The 17242-nt window shown below is 53.0% G+C and overlaps 1 protein-coding gene across 1 annotated transcript in view; it reads right to left on the reverse strand.

The window, feature by feature from the left end:
* The window catches only part of Fam102a (family with sequence similarity 102 member A), a 29102-nt gene extending 14899 nt beyond the window's left edge, over window positions 1-14203 (reverse strand). The window contains exon 1 of the mRNA XM_005346054.3: window positions 14043-14203. Within this exon, the coding sequence (XP_005346111.1) occupies window positions 14043-14188 (146 nt within the window). The 5' untranslated portion in view covers window positions 14189-14203. The remainder of the gene's footprint in view (window positions 1-14042) is intronic.
* Window positions 14204-17242: the final 3039 nt, after the last annotated feature.

Here is a 17242-nt window from a genome sequence, read left to right on the forward strand (position 1 = left end):
TGGTTCACAACATGAACATGACATGGACATGGAGGAGGGAAAGGTCTCCCCGGTTCACAACATGAACATGGACATGGAGGAGGGAAAGGTCTCCCCGGTTCACAACATGGACACGGAGGAGGGAAAGGCCTCTCTGGTTCACAACATGGACACGGAGGAGGGAAAGGCCCTCTGGCTCACAACAACCAAGACTCTTAAAGGAACCCCAGAGAGCGGGGAAGGTGGCAGGTCAGGCTGAAGCGAGCCATTTCCAACAATTTCTCTGACAGAAGAACTGTAATGTCCCCATTAGGAGCCACCCCAGAGTCTGGCTTCATGGTTCCTAGGAATGAGCTCGCTGCAACAAATACTGTACCTAGCAGCATCACTCCTTACAAGGTGCAGCAGGGCCCAGAGCCTCAGTGGCTTTGACCTTCACCGCACAGGAGACAGGGACTGACTGCCAGGGAGCTTCCTCCTAGCCATAGGTCGCTAGGAACCCATGGACCCTGGGGGACTCTCCCTGCAAGCAGCAGGGCTGGCAGTTACAAGGAAAAGGGGACCCCAGGGAACAGTATGGTAGCTCAGTCCCTGTGACAGGGCTCCAGGGTGACCCTAGAGCCACTCACTTTCCCAGATGTAAGTGTCCATCAGGGGCCAGTTAAAAGGTTCACTAGGAAAAGGTGCTTGGTACACAATCCTAGCCACCTGAGTTTTATCCCCCAACATACACGATACATACAGACATGCGCGCATATGCACGTGGACACACACAAATGTACATGCCCATCAGAACATTTACTCACCACTGGCAGGCTCAGTATGGGGCACTGCACTGGAAGAGGGTTAGGTGCTCAAATCTGAGCAAAGTAGGGCGTGAAGCCCAGCAGGACAGGCGTCTCCAGACACAAGTGAGTACATACGTGTCTACTGGCCTGCAGGACCACAGACTGTGCAGGGCAGGGATTTTCTTTCTGAGAAGCTGTCCTGTGGCTGTGGCACATTTAGCTGCACCCTGCCAATTAGAGGTGAACAATTCCAGATGAGACAAGCTGCCTTGAGACTTAACAAAACCAGCTCCAGCGGAGATGCACTACAGGGCCTTGGAAGCCACTCTTCACTCAACTTCCAGGTAACTCTGATGAGAGAAGCAGGCATTGACAGGACCCCTAGCTGTGTTCCTGGGTCCTAGGAGACTTAGTTTTCTGATTCAGTCCACAGGCATCAGAGCAAGTTCCATCACTGGTATCCACACTTGCTATCCAGGCTGTCCCTCCCTGGCTTTGCCCAGCAACAGCCTGAACCCCAGGCTCTGCCTGGTTCCTCAAGGAATGAGTGGTCCTAGTGATGCAATCTATGCTCCGGCCAGATGAGAGGCAGCCCTGGCCTGAGCGAGAGTCTAATAGGAAACAATTTAAATCAGCAACATCTGCCAGTGCTTTCCCGAAGAGCACGGCACAGCTGCCTGGGGAGTGGCCCACCCCAGGGGCCAGTCAGGGCATCCGTCCAGGGGCTGCAGGCCAGAGGGGCCAACGTGGCAGCCCAACAGTGTCTGGCTCCTGCCAGGAGTTCAGGGCCACGTGCAGGGGAAACAGTTCCCTACAGTTCAGCCTGCCAGTCCTTCCCGTAGTGAGGCAGCAAGAAGTTCCTAGAAGCCAAGCCACTTTGTGCCTAACACTGAGAGCTTAAGGAAGCACCTCTGGGTCCCATGCTGCCTTTTCGGCTCCCCCCTGACAAGAACCCTAGAGATGGCTCAGGGGCTGACAAAAAGGCTGGGAGTGAGGCTGACATTGACCGGTGACCCCATCAAGCGCAATGTGGGCAAACTGCAGCTTTAGAAACTGCGCAACAGAGCAGGGGTGAGGTTCCAACAGGGTGCTCAAGCTTGCTGGGTTGGGAGCATCAGCGCTAGTTAGACACATCTGGGTTTGAATCCTGGTATTTTTCAGCCAAGTAACCTGGGGACTGACCTACAAAAAGCCCAAGACAGGTAGGTGTGGGATCCTTTGTTTACAGACACAGGCATGTCACTGTCCCCTTCTACCTTCTGCTCCACAACCAGGGTTTGCAGACAGTTCATGTTACCACCAGGCAACGCCTGTGAACCAGGCTCTGAAATGGTGCCAGTAGTCACTACCTTTTCTTTTTATTGTTGGTGTTAGGATCGAAACCCAGAGCGGTGTGCATGCTAGGCAAGAGTTCTACTACTGGGCCGTATCCTCAAGCCCTAGTGAAGAGATCCACAGCAAACTGCTAGGGTTTTTTTTTTTTTTTTTTTTTTGGTTTTTATTCGAGACAGGGTTTCTCTGTAGATTTGGTGCCTGTCCCAGAACTAGCTCTTGTAGACCAGGCTGGCCTCGAACTCACAGAGATCCGCCTGCCTCTGCCTCTCGAGTGCTGGGATTAAAGGCATGCGCCACCACCGCCCGGCTAAACTGCTAGTTTTGAATGCAATGCAGGTCCAGTCCCATGCGCTAAGCAAAGGTGCCCCAGCTCCTGCTTCCTGGAAGTCCTCTTGCATGCCAAGTACAGCGATTTTCACTGGCTGATTCCCTTTCTACTTCCCCTTCACAGATCAGGACATTGACTCTCAGAGAGTCCAGGGACATGAGGCAGGTCTTATAGGAATTGAGGGGTAGCCTATACCCCAAGCCCAACACTGCAGGATCCCAAGATCCCTGGGAAACCTGTCAACACAGGAGAACCATTCTCAGATCTCAGTGATAAATAGCATGACTGTCATGCGAGAACCCTAGGCCCTGTGGTTTCATCCTTTACCACAAATATTACACGGAAGGGAAGAGATGGTATTGCAAACTGAGCTCATACCAAGGGAGAGATGGTCACAGAGTTCATAGCCCATCACCCCTATGTCACAGGCCAAGAACCCAAGGCCCAAGAATTCAGCTGCCCAAGGTCTACTGACTAGAGATTTGAGATGTGAACCCACGTCCAACACTACCTTTCCATGTAAGGACCGGAAACTAGAGGCCCTAGGAATTCAAATCAAGAAGACACAGTGGATGGCTATACTGGGATGTGATACCAACTTCTTCTCCTAAAATCCAGACTATTAGCACACACAGAGCTGCGGAGCTGGATCTGTCAGGGAACTTCCCTTCCTGTACCTAGTAGGCTCACTTGAGAGGCTTGGAGAGGCAAAGATGGGTCCAAGCAGGCCTCCGCCACCCAATGACCTCCAGAGCTCCTGGGTCTCAGTCACCATCCTACCCTTTCTCATGGGGCTGCTATGAGCTGACCTGAACGTAGTAGGAGCCTGGCCCTTTGAAAGTGTCTGCAGAGAGGAAATCGGGGGCAGGTGATCCGGAAGATGTAAAAACCGCGACCCAGCCTTTTTCCTTGCCCTGGACCCTGGATCTGGCCATTTCCTAGGCCTAAAACCCAGCTGAGATGCCCAGAGGTGTGGCAGGTGGCAGGAATGTGTGACCAGCTCCTGGCTGACTCAGGCCTGGGTGGTGTTTGATTCACTGGAAGAGGAAGGAGTGAGAGGAAAGAAGGATTACTGTCCCTGAGGCCTGGTTCCTGAAATGACTGGACACTCGTCATGGGGACACCCACACCCAGACCCTCCTGAGGTACCTCCTGTGCACACAGGACTCGGCCTATACGTGCGGAAGGAATCAATCAAGGCCTCTGTCTCACAGAGCCAAGATCCCGGGAGCAGGGCCTCTCCCAGTACGCTCGCTGTTGTCTCCTGTCCTCAAAGATGGATCTGGGGATCTGACATCTGAATGAGAGATCTTTTGTACTCTATCTCTTCTCACGCTGCTTCTAGGTAGGAGTTTCCCAGCTGTGACTACACCTTGCTCTCTACCCAGGTGTCCCTGCTGCACAGAGGATTCCCCCATGGCTCTCTGAACTTCTGAGGCGACAGGATAATCAGGAGCCATTTAGTCAGTCACCTTTCTTCACAGCCTGACTCTGACTCAGACCTGATTTTCCAGCTGTCCTCAGCAGCTACCCAAGTTTCCAACCACGGGACTGAGGGCCCAGGGTCAAACAGGACCATGAGGACCTGACTCACTGGGTTTCACCTCCTTGGTGCACACCTGAGACTCTGCAGACTCAAAGGCCATCATCCTGGGCCGACCACCACTACTGTCACTACCTCCACTCACATTTACTGACCACTGTCTAGGAGTCAGGCTAAGTGGGCCCCTTCCAGGCACAGGTCCCACACATCAAGGATAACCTTCTCAACTTCTTGAACCAGGATGCCTTTGAACTCTCCTCAAGTGCCATCATGGATCTTGACTTGGGCCTTTTTAAACAGGGTCATGTGCTGGGTCCTTGTCTGTGATAATGGCGGCTACAAGGGATGCCTTCTGCAACCTGGAGTCCCAAGCCATCCACTCAACTGCTGCCCACACAGAAAGGCTTCCTTGCCTATACCCATAATGGGCAGAGCCAGTCTCACAACCAGGTCCAATTGTTTCCCGTCATCCTTTTGGCAAATACAAACCCTATGAGTTGTTGAGCTCAGGGTACATCTCTTGAGACTAGTGGGACACATCCATCATCCCAGAGACAGGGTTTGGAGCCAGGTATCATGATGTACACCATTTATCCCAGCACTTGAGAGGCAGAGGCAGGCAGATCTCTGTGAGATCCAGGCCAGCCGGGGCCAAACAGTGAGACCTTGCCTCAAAGCCAACAACAGAAAGTGAGGGTTTGGGGTTGATGTAAGCTTAGTAGCGAAACCCCATTTCCTCTATGCTTTCCACTTCCCTGAGACGGATATGTCTACGGTCTCTTCCTGTTTATGGGCCTCAGGTAGGGACCACAAGTATCACGGCCAGGGCAGTGGTCCAGCTCTAATCACACTTTTTCCAAGAGGTGAACCTCAGAAAGAAGAGCAACAACTGGAGAGAGGGGGGAAGAAATGTGAACCTTCCCTTTTCTCTGTTTTCCAAAACAGGGTGTCTCTGTGTCACAGCCCTAGCTGTCTTGGAACTCACTCTGTAGACCAGGCTGGCCTCGAACTCACAGAGATCCTCCTGTCTCTGCCTCCCAAGTGCTGGGATTAGAACCTTTCCTTTTATGCTTCCAGCCCCAGACCCCCTCCAACGACTGCTCTGAATTGAAACTAGCCATGCCAGCTAGTGCTCTGAGCCAGAAGCTATGATGGGTAGTAACAGGTTCACCATGGCAGCCTATGGAACAGTTCATTTACCCACCACAGGCAAAGTCCAGATACCCAGTGGTCTGGCAATAACTCAAGAGCCCACCAAGCCTTCAAACTGCTAAACTCGAGCCTGGAAGCTCTGTTGTGCCGGGGTTACAAGTGGTAAAAGAAAATCCCCAGCCGGGCGGTGGTGGCGCACGCCTTTAATCCCAGCACTCGGGAGGCAGAGGCAGGCGGATCTCTGTGAGTTCGAGGCCAGCCTGGTCTACAGAGCTAGTTCCAGGACAGGCACCAAAGCTACAGAGAAACCCTGTCTCGAAAAACAAAAAAACAAAAAAACAAAAAAAAAAAAAAAAAAAAAAAAAAAAAAAAAAAAAAAAAAAAGAAAATCCCCAGCCCAAGAAGACTGCCTGCAGTTGCCAAAACGAACCACTGCCTCATAAACAAGAACGATGCTCATCAGGTTGGAATGGTTCAGGCTGGCTTGCCAGGAAGACCCAGGAAAAACCCCAAAGATCAACTTCAGACTTCCAGGCACCCTGGTGTTTGTCTTGAAAGCTGTGGTGCCCACCTAGAGCCTAGAGGTATGGGCATCTCAAGGCTTGTTTCTGCAACAGAGACATGCAGCTCACAAGTCCTCAGAGAGAACATACTTGTGTAACTAAACCTAAGCACAATTCTGCAAGCCTAAAAGCCCCTTCCAGATATGGTCCCAACTCCAACAAGCATAACTTCGTCTTTTCTGAGCCAGGTCATTTTTGAACTCATGAACTCTTGCCTTGGGCCTTTTTCTGTGGTACCAAACTGTCCTGGAACTTGCTCTTGTAGACCAGGTTGGCCTTTGCTTCACCTTGGCTGCTGCAGAGTATGGTTCCAGCTTCGAATTGGTTCAAGACAATGGCTGGGAAGATACCTTTCTCTGTTTAACGCACTTGCCCTACTATAACTGGCAGCCCTAAACTGTCTACCATACTGCTGCCTTTGGTAGTTCTACAGTGCAAGTCTGGGGCCTAGAGAGATGTCTCAGCAGTTAAGAGCATTGGGTGTTCTTCCAGAGGACCAGGGTTCCGTTCCCAGGACCCACACAGACACTGACAACAATCTCTAACTATAGTTCCAGGGGACTGACACCCTCTTTTGGCTTCCATGCACACTGCACATACATGGTATACAGACTTACATGAAGGCAAAACACCCATATACATAAAAGTAATGAACTAAGAAATAAATCAAATGCAAGTCTGAACCAGGTGTGTTGGTGCACGCCTCTAATTCCAGCACTTGAGAGGCAGGCTGATCTCTGTGAGTTCGAGGCTAGCCTGGTCTACAAAGTCAGTTCCAGGATAGTTATGGTTGTTACACGGAGAAACCCTGTCTCGGGTGGTGGGGAGCAAGTCTGATTGATTCAAACCCACCCGCTTCTTCAGCATACTATCAAGTCCAGTCCCAAGAACCTCCCCTCCAAAGCACTGGCTCTTTCCTGCTCAGCTCTTCTTGTCCCACAAGCAGTTTCTAACCCTACCTATCCCAATTCACATCCCTCCCTCAAGGGTTGTTCAGCATGGAGTTCATGTGCCACAGGTGGGATCCTACAGAGGTACAGACTATATCCCCATGGCCCCCAACACATAAGGTGACCAGGAAACTGACACGAACAACCCAGGGAAGCCACAGGTGCTGTCTGCACACGTCTGCAGACAGGAAGTGGTGGGTGAAGAGGGCACATCACATGTGAACAGGAACCAGCCTCTGTCCTCCTGATAGCAGGTTGTGCACTTCCTCTCTTTGCAGGTTTAGTTGGTAGTAGCTGCCAGGGTCTGGTCATGTGCAGTTACCTGCCCTCAAGAGAGCACCCTCTAGGAGAGGAAACAGTCTGCAGGGATAAAGCCCTTGGTCACAGTCACAGAGCAATTCGGCAGTTACAAGATCAATGGCAGTGCCCGAGCTCACTTTCTTCCTTCCTCCCCAACCTGTGCGCCCGCTCTCCTCTGCAAGTGGCACACCCAACTGAGCCAATGGCCGTGGCGGCGTGTCAACTGCAGCCTTTAAGCCAGCTGCCCGGTATACGGGTAAGGGTTCCTCCTGGCACAGGCTGATACTTTGGGCACTGGGTTGGGGGTAGGCTTGGGCTTAGCAGCTGGCAGTAGCCACCACACAGTCAACACCAACAACCACATTGGTTCAGAGCCAGGAGAGAGACGTCCCAGCCTGGGACACTGCCAACACATAGCAAGAGGCCCAAAGACTAAGATGCAGTGGAGGCTTTTCTGGCCTTGAACTCTTTCCTGCTCCGGGGAAGGAGCTAGACACAATGAACCTTGAAATGAGGGCTACAGCAGGTGACAAGGCCAAGGGCAGGTAGAGACTCCCCAGGAGCGGCCATTTGGGCTGAGCAGCAGTTTCATGTGGAAAAGCACGGTAAGGGGGTTGAGGAAGAGCGGAGTAACCAGAAAGACAGGGGACAGTATATTAGCCACTGAAAGACCTTGGCTTCTCTCATCTACCTCACCCTACCAGAAGGTTTACAGTCAGTACCCTGCACCTTTGTGAGGGGCTGTCTGCTTGTCTGTGTTTCGGTAGAGAAGGACTAAGTCAATAGGGAAGAGAAAGTATGTGGACCCCACTGCAAACCCCACTAGGCCCTGAGCTCAGACCCTAAGGTACTCCCTGCTGGCTCCCACCCCTGCTAAAGACAAAGAAGCAAGCCCGAGGAATAGGCATCCTTTCTTGGTAGCACCACAGTGGCCCAGACCCCCTGGGAAGTATCAGCTACTAAGAGGCACACCACTTGGCCCGGAGGGAATAGGACGGAGTGTAACACAGTGTTCCCACTGAGAACCAGAAGCCAAGCTGCCATTCCAGCAAGCACTATCACTACATCCCCCAGCCCCAGCAGCCCTGCTTCAAAGAGAGGCTCAGACGAGAGGCTAGGGTTCAGCAGACACCTAAAACAAGGTGGCTACAGAGCCAAGGGCTGCTTACTGCCAGGCAACATCTGGACAGAATGGGGAAAAAGCAGTTTCAGGTCTATATTGAAGAGCTCTTCTAAGCAACGGGTACCAAGAGACTCAAAGCAAAAAGACCACAAGTTTGCAACCACAATCCTCTGGTGACACTCAGGTTGGGTACAGGTTGGGCAGCTTCAAGCCTACAGAAATGCAGACTGACCTTTGGGTAGCCAGCAAGCTCAGAACACCACCAGGACCCGGGGACAAGTCTAATGTCCCCATTATACAAAGCACTTGCCAGAAGTAGATGAAGAGGAGCTCTATGCCCTCCCACCCCACCCTAGCTCCAGATCTCTCCCTCTCTCACACTTGTCCTTGGCTCCCTTACTCCAAATACCAAGTCCCTACCTAAGTTCCTGAGACCTGGAGGCAGACTTACTAGCTGGCACCCAGATGCACAGGCAGGGCCCCTTTAAAACAAGCCAGGGTTTCCAGGTTCTGACAAAGCAGGGCCTCCCAGCCACTCCCAGGTAAGCAGGACCTACAGGCAGGCACTGTTATTACTGCCAAGAAGCCCCAGCCAAGCAGGAGCTCCAGGCAAAGAGCAGGCCTCAGGGAGCAGCCTTGGCTCCACAGAGCCAGATCTCCTCGGATCAGGTCTACTACCAAGCTGCCAGGCAGGCTAAGGCACTGCCAAGGTGGCACATGCCAACAGTGTAGCCAGTTGGCAGCAAAGACCGGGTCCAAGCAAGCAGCAGCTACTAAGGCCTGAAACAGGCCGAGAAGCTTCTTACCAAGGCTACCAACCCACAGTATGATCTGACTTCAAAGAGACAGGGGACCTGGACCACGGCCTTGCTGCCCAGCCATCCTCTAAGCCCACTCCTTCCTTTTCCTCTGCCAGAGGGGCTTCTTACCACAGGTCCTCTGGCCCCCCATGCTTGCACAGGAAAGACCTCAGGGCCTCAGGAACCAAACTGATAAGAGACCCTCAGAATATGCCAAAGATCTAAGAGTATGCTATGGGGCGGGGGAGGGGGGAGCTCTCAAAACCCAGTAACAAGGCCTCTGCATTGAATGCTACCTCACAGTACTGTTGTCCAATCTTCCATTAAAAGAAACTGAAAAAGCCGGGGGTGGTGGCGCACGCCTTTAATCCCAGCACTAGGGAGGCAGAGGCAGGCGGATCTCTGTGAGTTTGAGACCAGCCTGGTCTACGAGAGCTAGTTCCAGGACAGGCTCCAAAGCCAGAGAAACCCTGTCTCGAAAAACCAAAGAAAAAAAAAGAAACTGAAAACTTGGCTTTTGACATGTGCAATAGTTTCCAGGGCATCTTTGACTACTATGCACCCTGTCTTCTAGCACCTTCAAAGTATGGTGCCATGCTTTTAGGATAGGGAACCTTCCTGCCCATTTTGCCTCCTCCCCTCTCTAGTCCATTCCCTATTCTCTCTGCCTTCCACCACCCTGCCAGGCTAGATCAATACTGCCTATAGACTCTTACCAGCACCTAAGAGCCACCATATTAACTGATAAATGATGTCACGTTGTTCCCCTGTCCCCTGTTGACTGCCAAGACTAGAAACAGTTCAACAAGTTTTTGTTTCCTCGAGCCGCTCTTCCCACACCCCAATCCCACCTTGCCCAGACAGGCCTTCAAGCCAGAGGCTTCTCCACAGGCTCTTCCCCATCTTCAACTCAACCCCTCTCAGTTTCTAACAGTCCCATGAAGTGATGCTTCCTCAGGGACGCCCTCCCCATAGTGATGGTCTGTTTACCATGAGACAGTGAACTACGGGCAACTTGGGAGAAAACAAAATGGACAGAATCTGAACAAAAATATCTCCCCAGCTGGTCTGCCAGGGCCCACTGGGATCCACAAGGACCCGTCCCAGATTAGCTTGGCATACTAGGCATCCTAGTAAGTCTCAGTCAGAGAGGAAGAAAAGACCCGTGTCTACTAGCTCCCTCCTACCTTCAATTTGTTCAGCCCACAGCATCCCTATTCTGAGCAGGACAATAAATACCTTACCCAACTTAGGGTTTCTCCTGTATCTTCACACTGCTAGAGAATCCTGAGTGAGGGCATCCATCTCCACTAGGCTTTCTCAGAGCCCCACACCAATCTATCCCAGAGTACGCCTTGCAGGGCTGTAAACTCAGTGGCATTCCTTTTTCAGTGAGAGACGTTGAGAGACAGGGATGGAACCCTGGCCAAATGTGTGGCTTGATGACGAACAATCAAGCCTGCCTGCCTGTCCCAGAGTCAGGGCCTGAACCTGGGCACAGGCCTCTGGATGCAGAGCTAATTCTTCCAAAGAAGTCCTTCATGCTGCAAGAATCCCAGAGGCTCCCGAGTACTCCTACATGACGGGCACATGGGTGTGCCCACAGAAGGCAGGCAGTGCCTGTGTGGTAAGCAATCAGGCTCTATATACAAAAATAAAAGCCCACTGAAGGCTCACTGAGGACTCAAAGCTGGCCAAGAAGAAAGGACAAGGATGAGGGAGGCCTCAGGTCACGGTCGGTTTCTCAGATAGCCTGGCGCTTAAGTGCAAAGCAGGAGGTGATCTTGCAAGGGGTCTTTCTCTCCCTCCTGGCACAGGGCACAGAGATAAGAGCCAGACTACAGTCTGTCCAACAGGGTCCATTATTTCTCCTATGGAGTAGCCCTGGCAAGTCACTTTTCTGCCCCAGGCTGTGGTTTCCCCGCCCACTGGCTAAGAGGACAGTATCCTCCTCTCCTCTCTCTTCTCCATCTTGTAAGTAAGTGTTCCCTTGCACTCCTCTCCCGACACAGCAACCACACGCATGTGGCAAGCCAAAGAACCAATGCCACCAAGGAGCAGGGCCCCTGGGAGGTTTGGGGGTCCTTCTGACCTGAGGGCCACTTAGACATGCTAACTCTGCCAGACTCACCACACTTGGATGGGACCTCTGTATGCTCCTGGATACCTTCCAAACCTGAAAGCCTTCCCAGGTCCCAGGCAAGAACACATGGCGAATGCCTACTGTACCCGTGATTGCCTAAGCCTGAGCACAAATACACAGTGAGTACTTCAGTCCCCCTGCCACCCGCCTTGTAGTCTTGGGGACTCTATTTACTTTGAGTGTCACAAAACCCAGTTTAGTGCCTCTCCACTGTAGAGCTCCAGATCCGACTGTACCACCCAAGCCACTGAAAGAAGCCTTTATAGGGTCTGAAATGCCACATGGGTCTGTAGTTGCTTCTAGCTCATGCCACCAAGGCAAGACAGGTCTCTGAATTGGAGCTGCTGCAATCAAGGTCTATCTCTGCTACACTGAACCAGTCACTTCACCTCTAAGTAGGGCATATGGTCAGGTATTTGAGTGGCTCAGCAAGTCCCTGGCATCGAGTACACAATCGGAGAAAGTCATTATGAGAAAAGAACTGGTTCCCCACTGCCACTTACAACCTGGTAACCTCCAGTGTGCGGTTTGACTTCTCTGGCCTCAGTGTCCCTCCAAATGGAAGATTAGTGGGGATACCCGATGCAAAACACTCAGCACTCTGCCTGGCACAGTCTGGGCTCCAGAACCTCGCTGCCATGTAAACTGCTGCTCCTAAGGTGGTGCTGGAAGATGAGGCTAAGGAACAAGCCTGGGAGTCACCTGCCCCACCTGTTCCAACTGGGTCAGATAGAGCTGAGTATAGCTGTTGCCATGGCACTCAACACACTGGAAAACACCAGCTAGGAAGGCGGGGTTGCAGGGGTGGGGCCTAGGGCTGTTGTTAGTCTGTTACCACCCAAGCTGCCAATAGCACATCGAGTGATCCAGAGGTCCCTGTGCTGGCAAGATGTTCTGCCACATCTAGGCCCAGTATCTAAGCAGGTCCAGTCACCTAAGTCCCTACCTTAAACAATAAGGTCACAGGAGTGGAGGGGTGGCCCAGGCTTCTGGGCTACAGGATCAGTGTGGGAGGGGTGCGGGCAAAGGGAACAGCAACCTAGGAACCCCCACCTCCTGGGTAAAAGCATACAGGAACCAAAGCCACTTCAAAGTGGCTCAGGTTCCAACAACAATGCTCTCCGCTGCCACAGCTGCAGCACCCGGTGCGTAAGCGCTCAGCTTTGGACCTCAGTGCTGGTTCTTCCTCTTTAGCCACTCCCCACTAAGAGGCTTTATCCAGGATGGGAACCAGGAAAGACTACCTAGGCTCAGCTGGGCTCAGAGAATCTGTGGACTCTTGCCAGAAGGAAGACGGGGAAACAGAGGTAAAATCCAGTGTGCTAAATCCCGGAACTTTCCAGACTTTCCAGGATGTGGGGGCAAGCTGGGGCAAGGAAAAAGTTGACAGGTGACTGGCTAAGGGTCTTAGTACAAATGTGGTACAAATTCCTGGTACTGTGCCCAATCCTAGGACCTCTGCTGACATCCCGTGTTCCCCCTAGCTCCCTACCAATGACCTGAGACATGATATACTCTCCATCCCCCACACACCGAAAGGTGAGGATTCCCCATTTTATGGGTAAACTGAGGCTTAGAGGCACAAGATGGCAGCTAAAGCCGCTCTCTCTGAGCCTCTATTTTCACCTCTGTAAAAACGCTCTCCCAGGCCCGCACCTCTACGCCTGCTCCATGGCACAGTCAAGGGGTTAAGAGGCACCAGTAAAACGGTGAGCAGAGCACCGGTAATTGCTAGCTCTTGAGATCAGGGCTCAGGGAGTCTGGGTAATTCACCCAAGTCTAGAAGTGGCTGTCTCCAGGCCCATCTCTGGGCATAGCCCTCTGACACTGTGCCATTAGCCGAGAAAGCTGTAGGTATGACAGGCTTCACAGGCAGCAGACTGCAGCCACCCCCACCAGAAAGGTCTAAATTCTTCAGATAAGCAGCTCTAAGCAGAATAGGAGGACGGTGCATAGGACAGACACCTCACTCTATCCACGCAGCTTCTCTCCTCCCAGCAGATTCACCCAACAGGTCTCCAAACAGGCCAAGTTTGGTTGACTATTGCTCAGGCAAGGTCCCCGGCAACCATTTCCTTCCTCTTTCGGGGCCCATTATCCCGACCAGTAAAGCACACCTCTGAGAACTCAGAATAGTGAGGCGTCTCCAGCTACCTAGGCCCACAAACATACAGGGCGAAGAAGGGGAGAGGTAGGAAGAGTGGGGCAGCCCAGGCCCTAGACCAGGCGCGGTACTGTGGGACTATCTACTGCAACTCCTCCCTACAGAGAAACCTGTGTGGTTCACTGCACAAGGGGGAACAGACAAAACTGAACTTCCATTGCCCAGGCCAGGACTGTGTGACCCAGTGAGCTCATTCTGCAAAGGCTAGACAGAGAACTCAGATCTCACTCAGCAATAACCTGGAAAGCTGGACCTACCAGGACAGCGAGAGACACAAAACCTATCTGGAGGGCTTCTTTCGGCGAGAAAGGTAGTCTCCTGGCAAGAACATTTGCAATGCAAAGCAGTCCAGCTTCAGCCAGACGAGGGCAGTCACTCAAGAGGGGGCTGGGCAACCCAAAATCCAGCCACTACCCTCAATCAGATCCAGGGAGTGCCTGGGACTGGGTTTCCAAGCCAAGGGGAGAGTGCCAGAAAACCTGTGGCTGGCCCAGGCTCTCAATCATATGACAGCCACAGGGGCCAGCTCGGTGGCAAGGTGGCCTGGGACACCCCTACTTACTCAAGGTGCAAATTTCATTCAGCTCTTTCCATGCAAGTTTGCAAAACGGGTGACTTGCAGAATGCACGCAGGACCCTAAAAGGTTTCGGGCTGGTAACCTGCAGACAAGTGCCTGCCTGGCACACTGCCAGCTCACTCGGCCCCGAGTCCTGCCTAGAGCAAATCTTCCCAAAGACACGTATAACGCCCGGAAGCCCCTCGCCCGTCCCTCACACCTGAGGTTTCCACTTATTAAGATCTCACTCACCAGCACCCCCCCCACACACACACGCACACACCTTCCCCTGCAAAAACGAAAGCCTCAATGCCTACCTGGACGACAAACTGACAAAATCCCCGCCATCCAGCAGCCGGACTTTGCAAAAGAGGACCCCGTTCACGAAGGGGACCGCAGTCAGCTCCTCCAGGGTGAAAGTGGTTTGGAATTTGAATTTCTTCTTCTTCATCAAAAAAGCCATGAGCGAGTTCCCTGAGTCTTAAGCCCGCAGGGCAAAAAAAAAAAAAAAATAGAAGAAAAAAGAGGGGTCCCAGAAATCCCCAGGATCCCTTTCCCGAAATCACACCCCCCCTCCTCAAAAAACACCAGAGCCCAATCCAGTCCAGATGGCGGCGGAGGCTGCAGGGCAGGATCTGAGTCCTGAGCCCCGAGTCTGAGGGACCAGTCTTGTGGGTCGGCTACTTTCACCTTCGGGGGGCCCGGGCTCCACCGGCACGTAAACAGAGAGGCGCGGCCCCGGCGGCGGGGGCAAGCGTGGAGGGCGGCTCGCGAGTAGGCAGCAGCATCCCGAACCGCGGCGCCCGGCTGACCGGTGAGACTGAGGCCACCGGGCGAGCTGCGGGAGGCCCGGGCTGCGGCCCCGCCTCCGCCCCGCTGGCAGCCGGGGGAGGTGCCCAGGCGGTGCACACGCCTCCGCACCTGGAGCCCCGCGGCCTGCGCAGGTGAGGCCCCGGGAAGCGGAAGCCACCTAAACGTTCGCCCGGACTCCGCAGGGACCTCTCCGGGAGGCGCTGCCGGGCAGGGAACGTGTACCGTTCGGCCTCCGGCTCAGTCCTGGGACCCACGCAGAGCCTGCCCTGACCGAGCCTGAGGCGCCTTGCGACCCGGCTGGGTCGCTTCTGCCTCATCCAGCACCCCGGGAGCACAGCGGCGCCGTCACCCGCACCTCCGGATGCAGCCGGCAGAGCCCGACACAAATCGGCGCCGCTCGGAGAATACCGAAGCCCGGGCGCCCGCCTAGCAGCGGCCGAGCGCGGCAGGGGCGGGGCACTCGGGACTCACAGCCCATCTGTGATTGGACGGCCTTCTGTACGAACGCGAATTTCGATTGGCTGACTATGGCGTGGGGCAGGGCTCGCGAAGGCAGAACCGGTTCTGGGCGCTCGGATTGGTGAGCTAGCAGAGCTGGACCCGCCTTCTTGAGGAGAGCCGGGGTGGGGGTGAAGGGGATGGAGAGGGGTGGGAGGTCGCGGGGAGGGGGGTTGGCGCAGGCAGGGACGGGAGGAGAGCGCGCGCGAGCCCAAGAGAAGGAGAAACAATGACTTGGAGAAACCATCTGGAAACTAAGGCTGGAACGGCCTGTCCGGGTCCCTCCAAGACCCGAGCTCGTGGAGCAATGCAGCAGGCTAAGGAAGTAGTGAGCCCCCTATTTCTCAGGAAAACGACCCTCTGAGAGGTGACTCAAGACCCGAGCAGGTCGTTCTCGCCTCTGAATTGACAACGTCTGCCCTGGAGTTGGAGTTTGTGAAGATCCCGTGGAGCCCTGCAGCCTTGTGACCCAGCTTGCGTCGTTCCTAGCTGTTATCTAAGGCTTTTGTTCTTCTGTTTCCAGGATAGTTAGGGCTAGATTAACTGCTCTGGAGGCAGAGGACTCTTTGGGGAGCCTCGTACTATCCAAACCATCGGCGTTTTCTAGTTCTTTTCATCCATTCCGCCTATGTATAGGGCCTCTGCTCTGATTCAAGCAGGCACCCAATGGGAAGTCTGGTGGGCTTCTCTTCTACCCCTCCAAGCAGACCGGATCACAGAGGGGGCTACAGTCAATTGAAGAGCTCAAGAAGACGTGTCGGGGAAGGTCAGAGCAGGCAGCTGGCAGGAAACTCAAAAGAAGGGCTCTCGCAAAGCAGTTCTAGCATCAGGGTACAGACAGTCGCAGCCTCCAGTCGCCTGCTGACCAGGCAGCGTGGTACTCACAAAGTTTTGAGCACCCGTGGACTGGATGCATTCTGATTTGAGAGAAAGGAAGACTGGTCTAGAATCTGGCACTTTCTTGTACACCAGAGCAAAGAGTGAGCTCCCTCTTTACTGTGTTTTTTTTTGTTTGTTTGTTTTTGTTTTTGTTTTGGTTTTTTTTGAGCTAGATAGTGACTTTCTTATTCTGGCCTCGGGTAATGGGGAACGGGAGAGTGAGGCCATTTTTGATTCCTACAAGAGGTAAGGCCTGTAGGACCTCACTGTGGAGGATTAAAGAGAGTGGGGTTGATTGGCATCCAAGATGCAAATTCTCTGCAGGACTTGATATGTTTGGACGTGTGAATGAAAGCTCCCATTTCTGAGCTTGCATTTCAGTAGCACGGATGGCAATCTTGCTGCTCTTAATTGTCCTGTAAAGTAGAAAACACAGTCAGAGTGGAGAAAAATGAACCAGTCCAGTCCTCCCTGATGTAGCTAGGCATCTCCTTTTACAGATGAGAAAAGAGAGGCCTAAAAGCTTTGTCATTTAAAAAAAAAGTTACATTTATTTATGTGAATGGTCACATGTAGCAAAGTGCCTAGCAGTCAGAGAGCAACTTAATGCTCTGTCCCTCTACCATGCGGGTCCTAGAGTCTGAATTTAGATCATCAACTGGGCAGCAAGCACCTTTACCGGCTGAGTCTTCTTGCCAGCTCTGGCTTTGGTTTTTCACTTGTTTGTTTTTGACATGGTACCTCCGTGGTTTTAGCCCAGGTTGGCCACAGACTGTCAGGTGGCTTGTGATGATCTTCCTGTCTTTATTGATTAAGCCCTAGGATTACAGGCTTGTACTTCCACACCAAACTTGGCCTAGAGGGTTTAAATTCTTTGTCTGTGCTCTCAACCACACCCCCCCCCCAGGCCTGTTCCATAAGTGGAGAGCCTGTGGCTACCTGAGCCCCTGGTGGGATTTCTCAATCAGCCAAGGATGTCTGGAGGCTTAATTAGCTCCTCAGTTTCCACTGTGTGTAACAGCAAACAGGAGTAAGTTTTGCTACCAGGCTTGGCTCTATTTGACTCTGCACAGTCTAAAGGCTAGGAACCCAGGAAGTGCCTCTTCTCACTTCCCAGATGGTGCAAAAAGTGTGGTACCAGGACAAGATGCAAGATTTGGTGTGAGGGCTGGAGAGATGGCTCAGCGGTTGAGAGCACTGACTGCTCTTCCAGAGGTCATGAGTTCAATTCCCAGCAACCACATGGTGGCTCAAAACCATCTGTAATGAGATATGGTGCCCTCTTCTGGCCGGCAGGTATACATGCAGACAGAACACTGTATACATA

Source organism: Microtus ochrogaster, chromosome 4 (assembly GCF_000317375.1).
Source record: "Microtus ochrogaster isolate Prairie Vole_2 chromosome 4, MicOch1.0, whole genome shotgun sequence".
Classification (NCBI taxonomy): Eukaryota; Metazoa; Chordata; class Mammalia; order Rodentia; family Cricetidae; genus Microtus; species Microtus ochrogaster.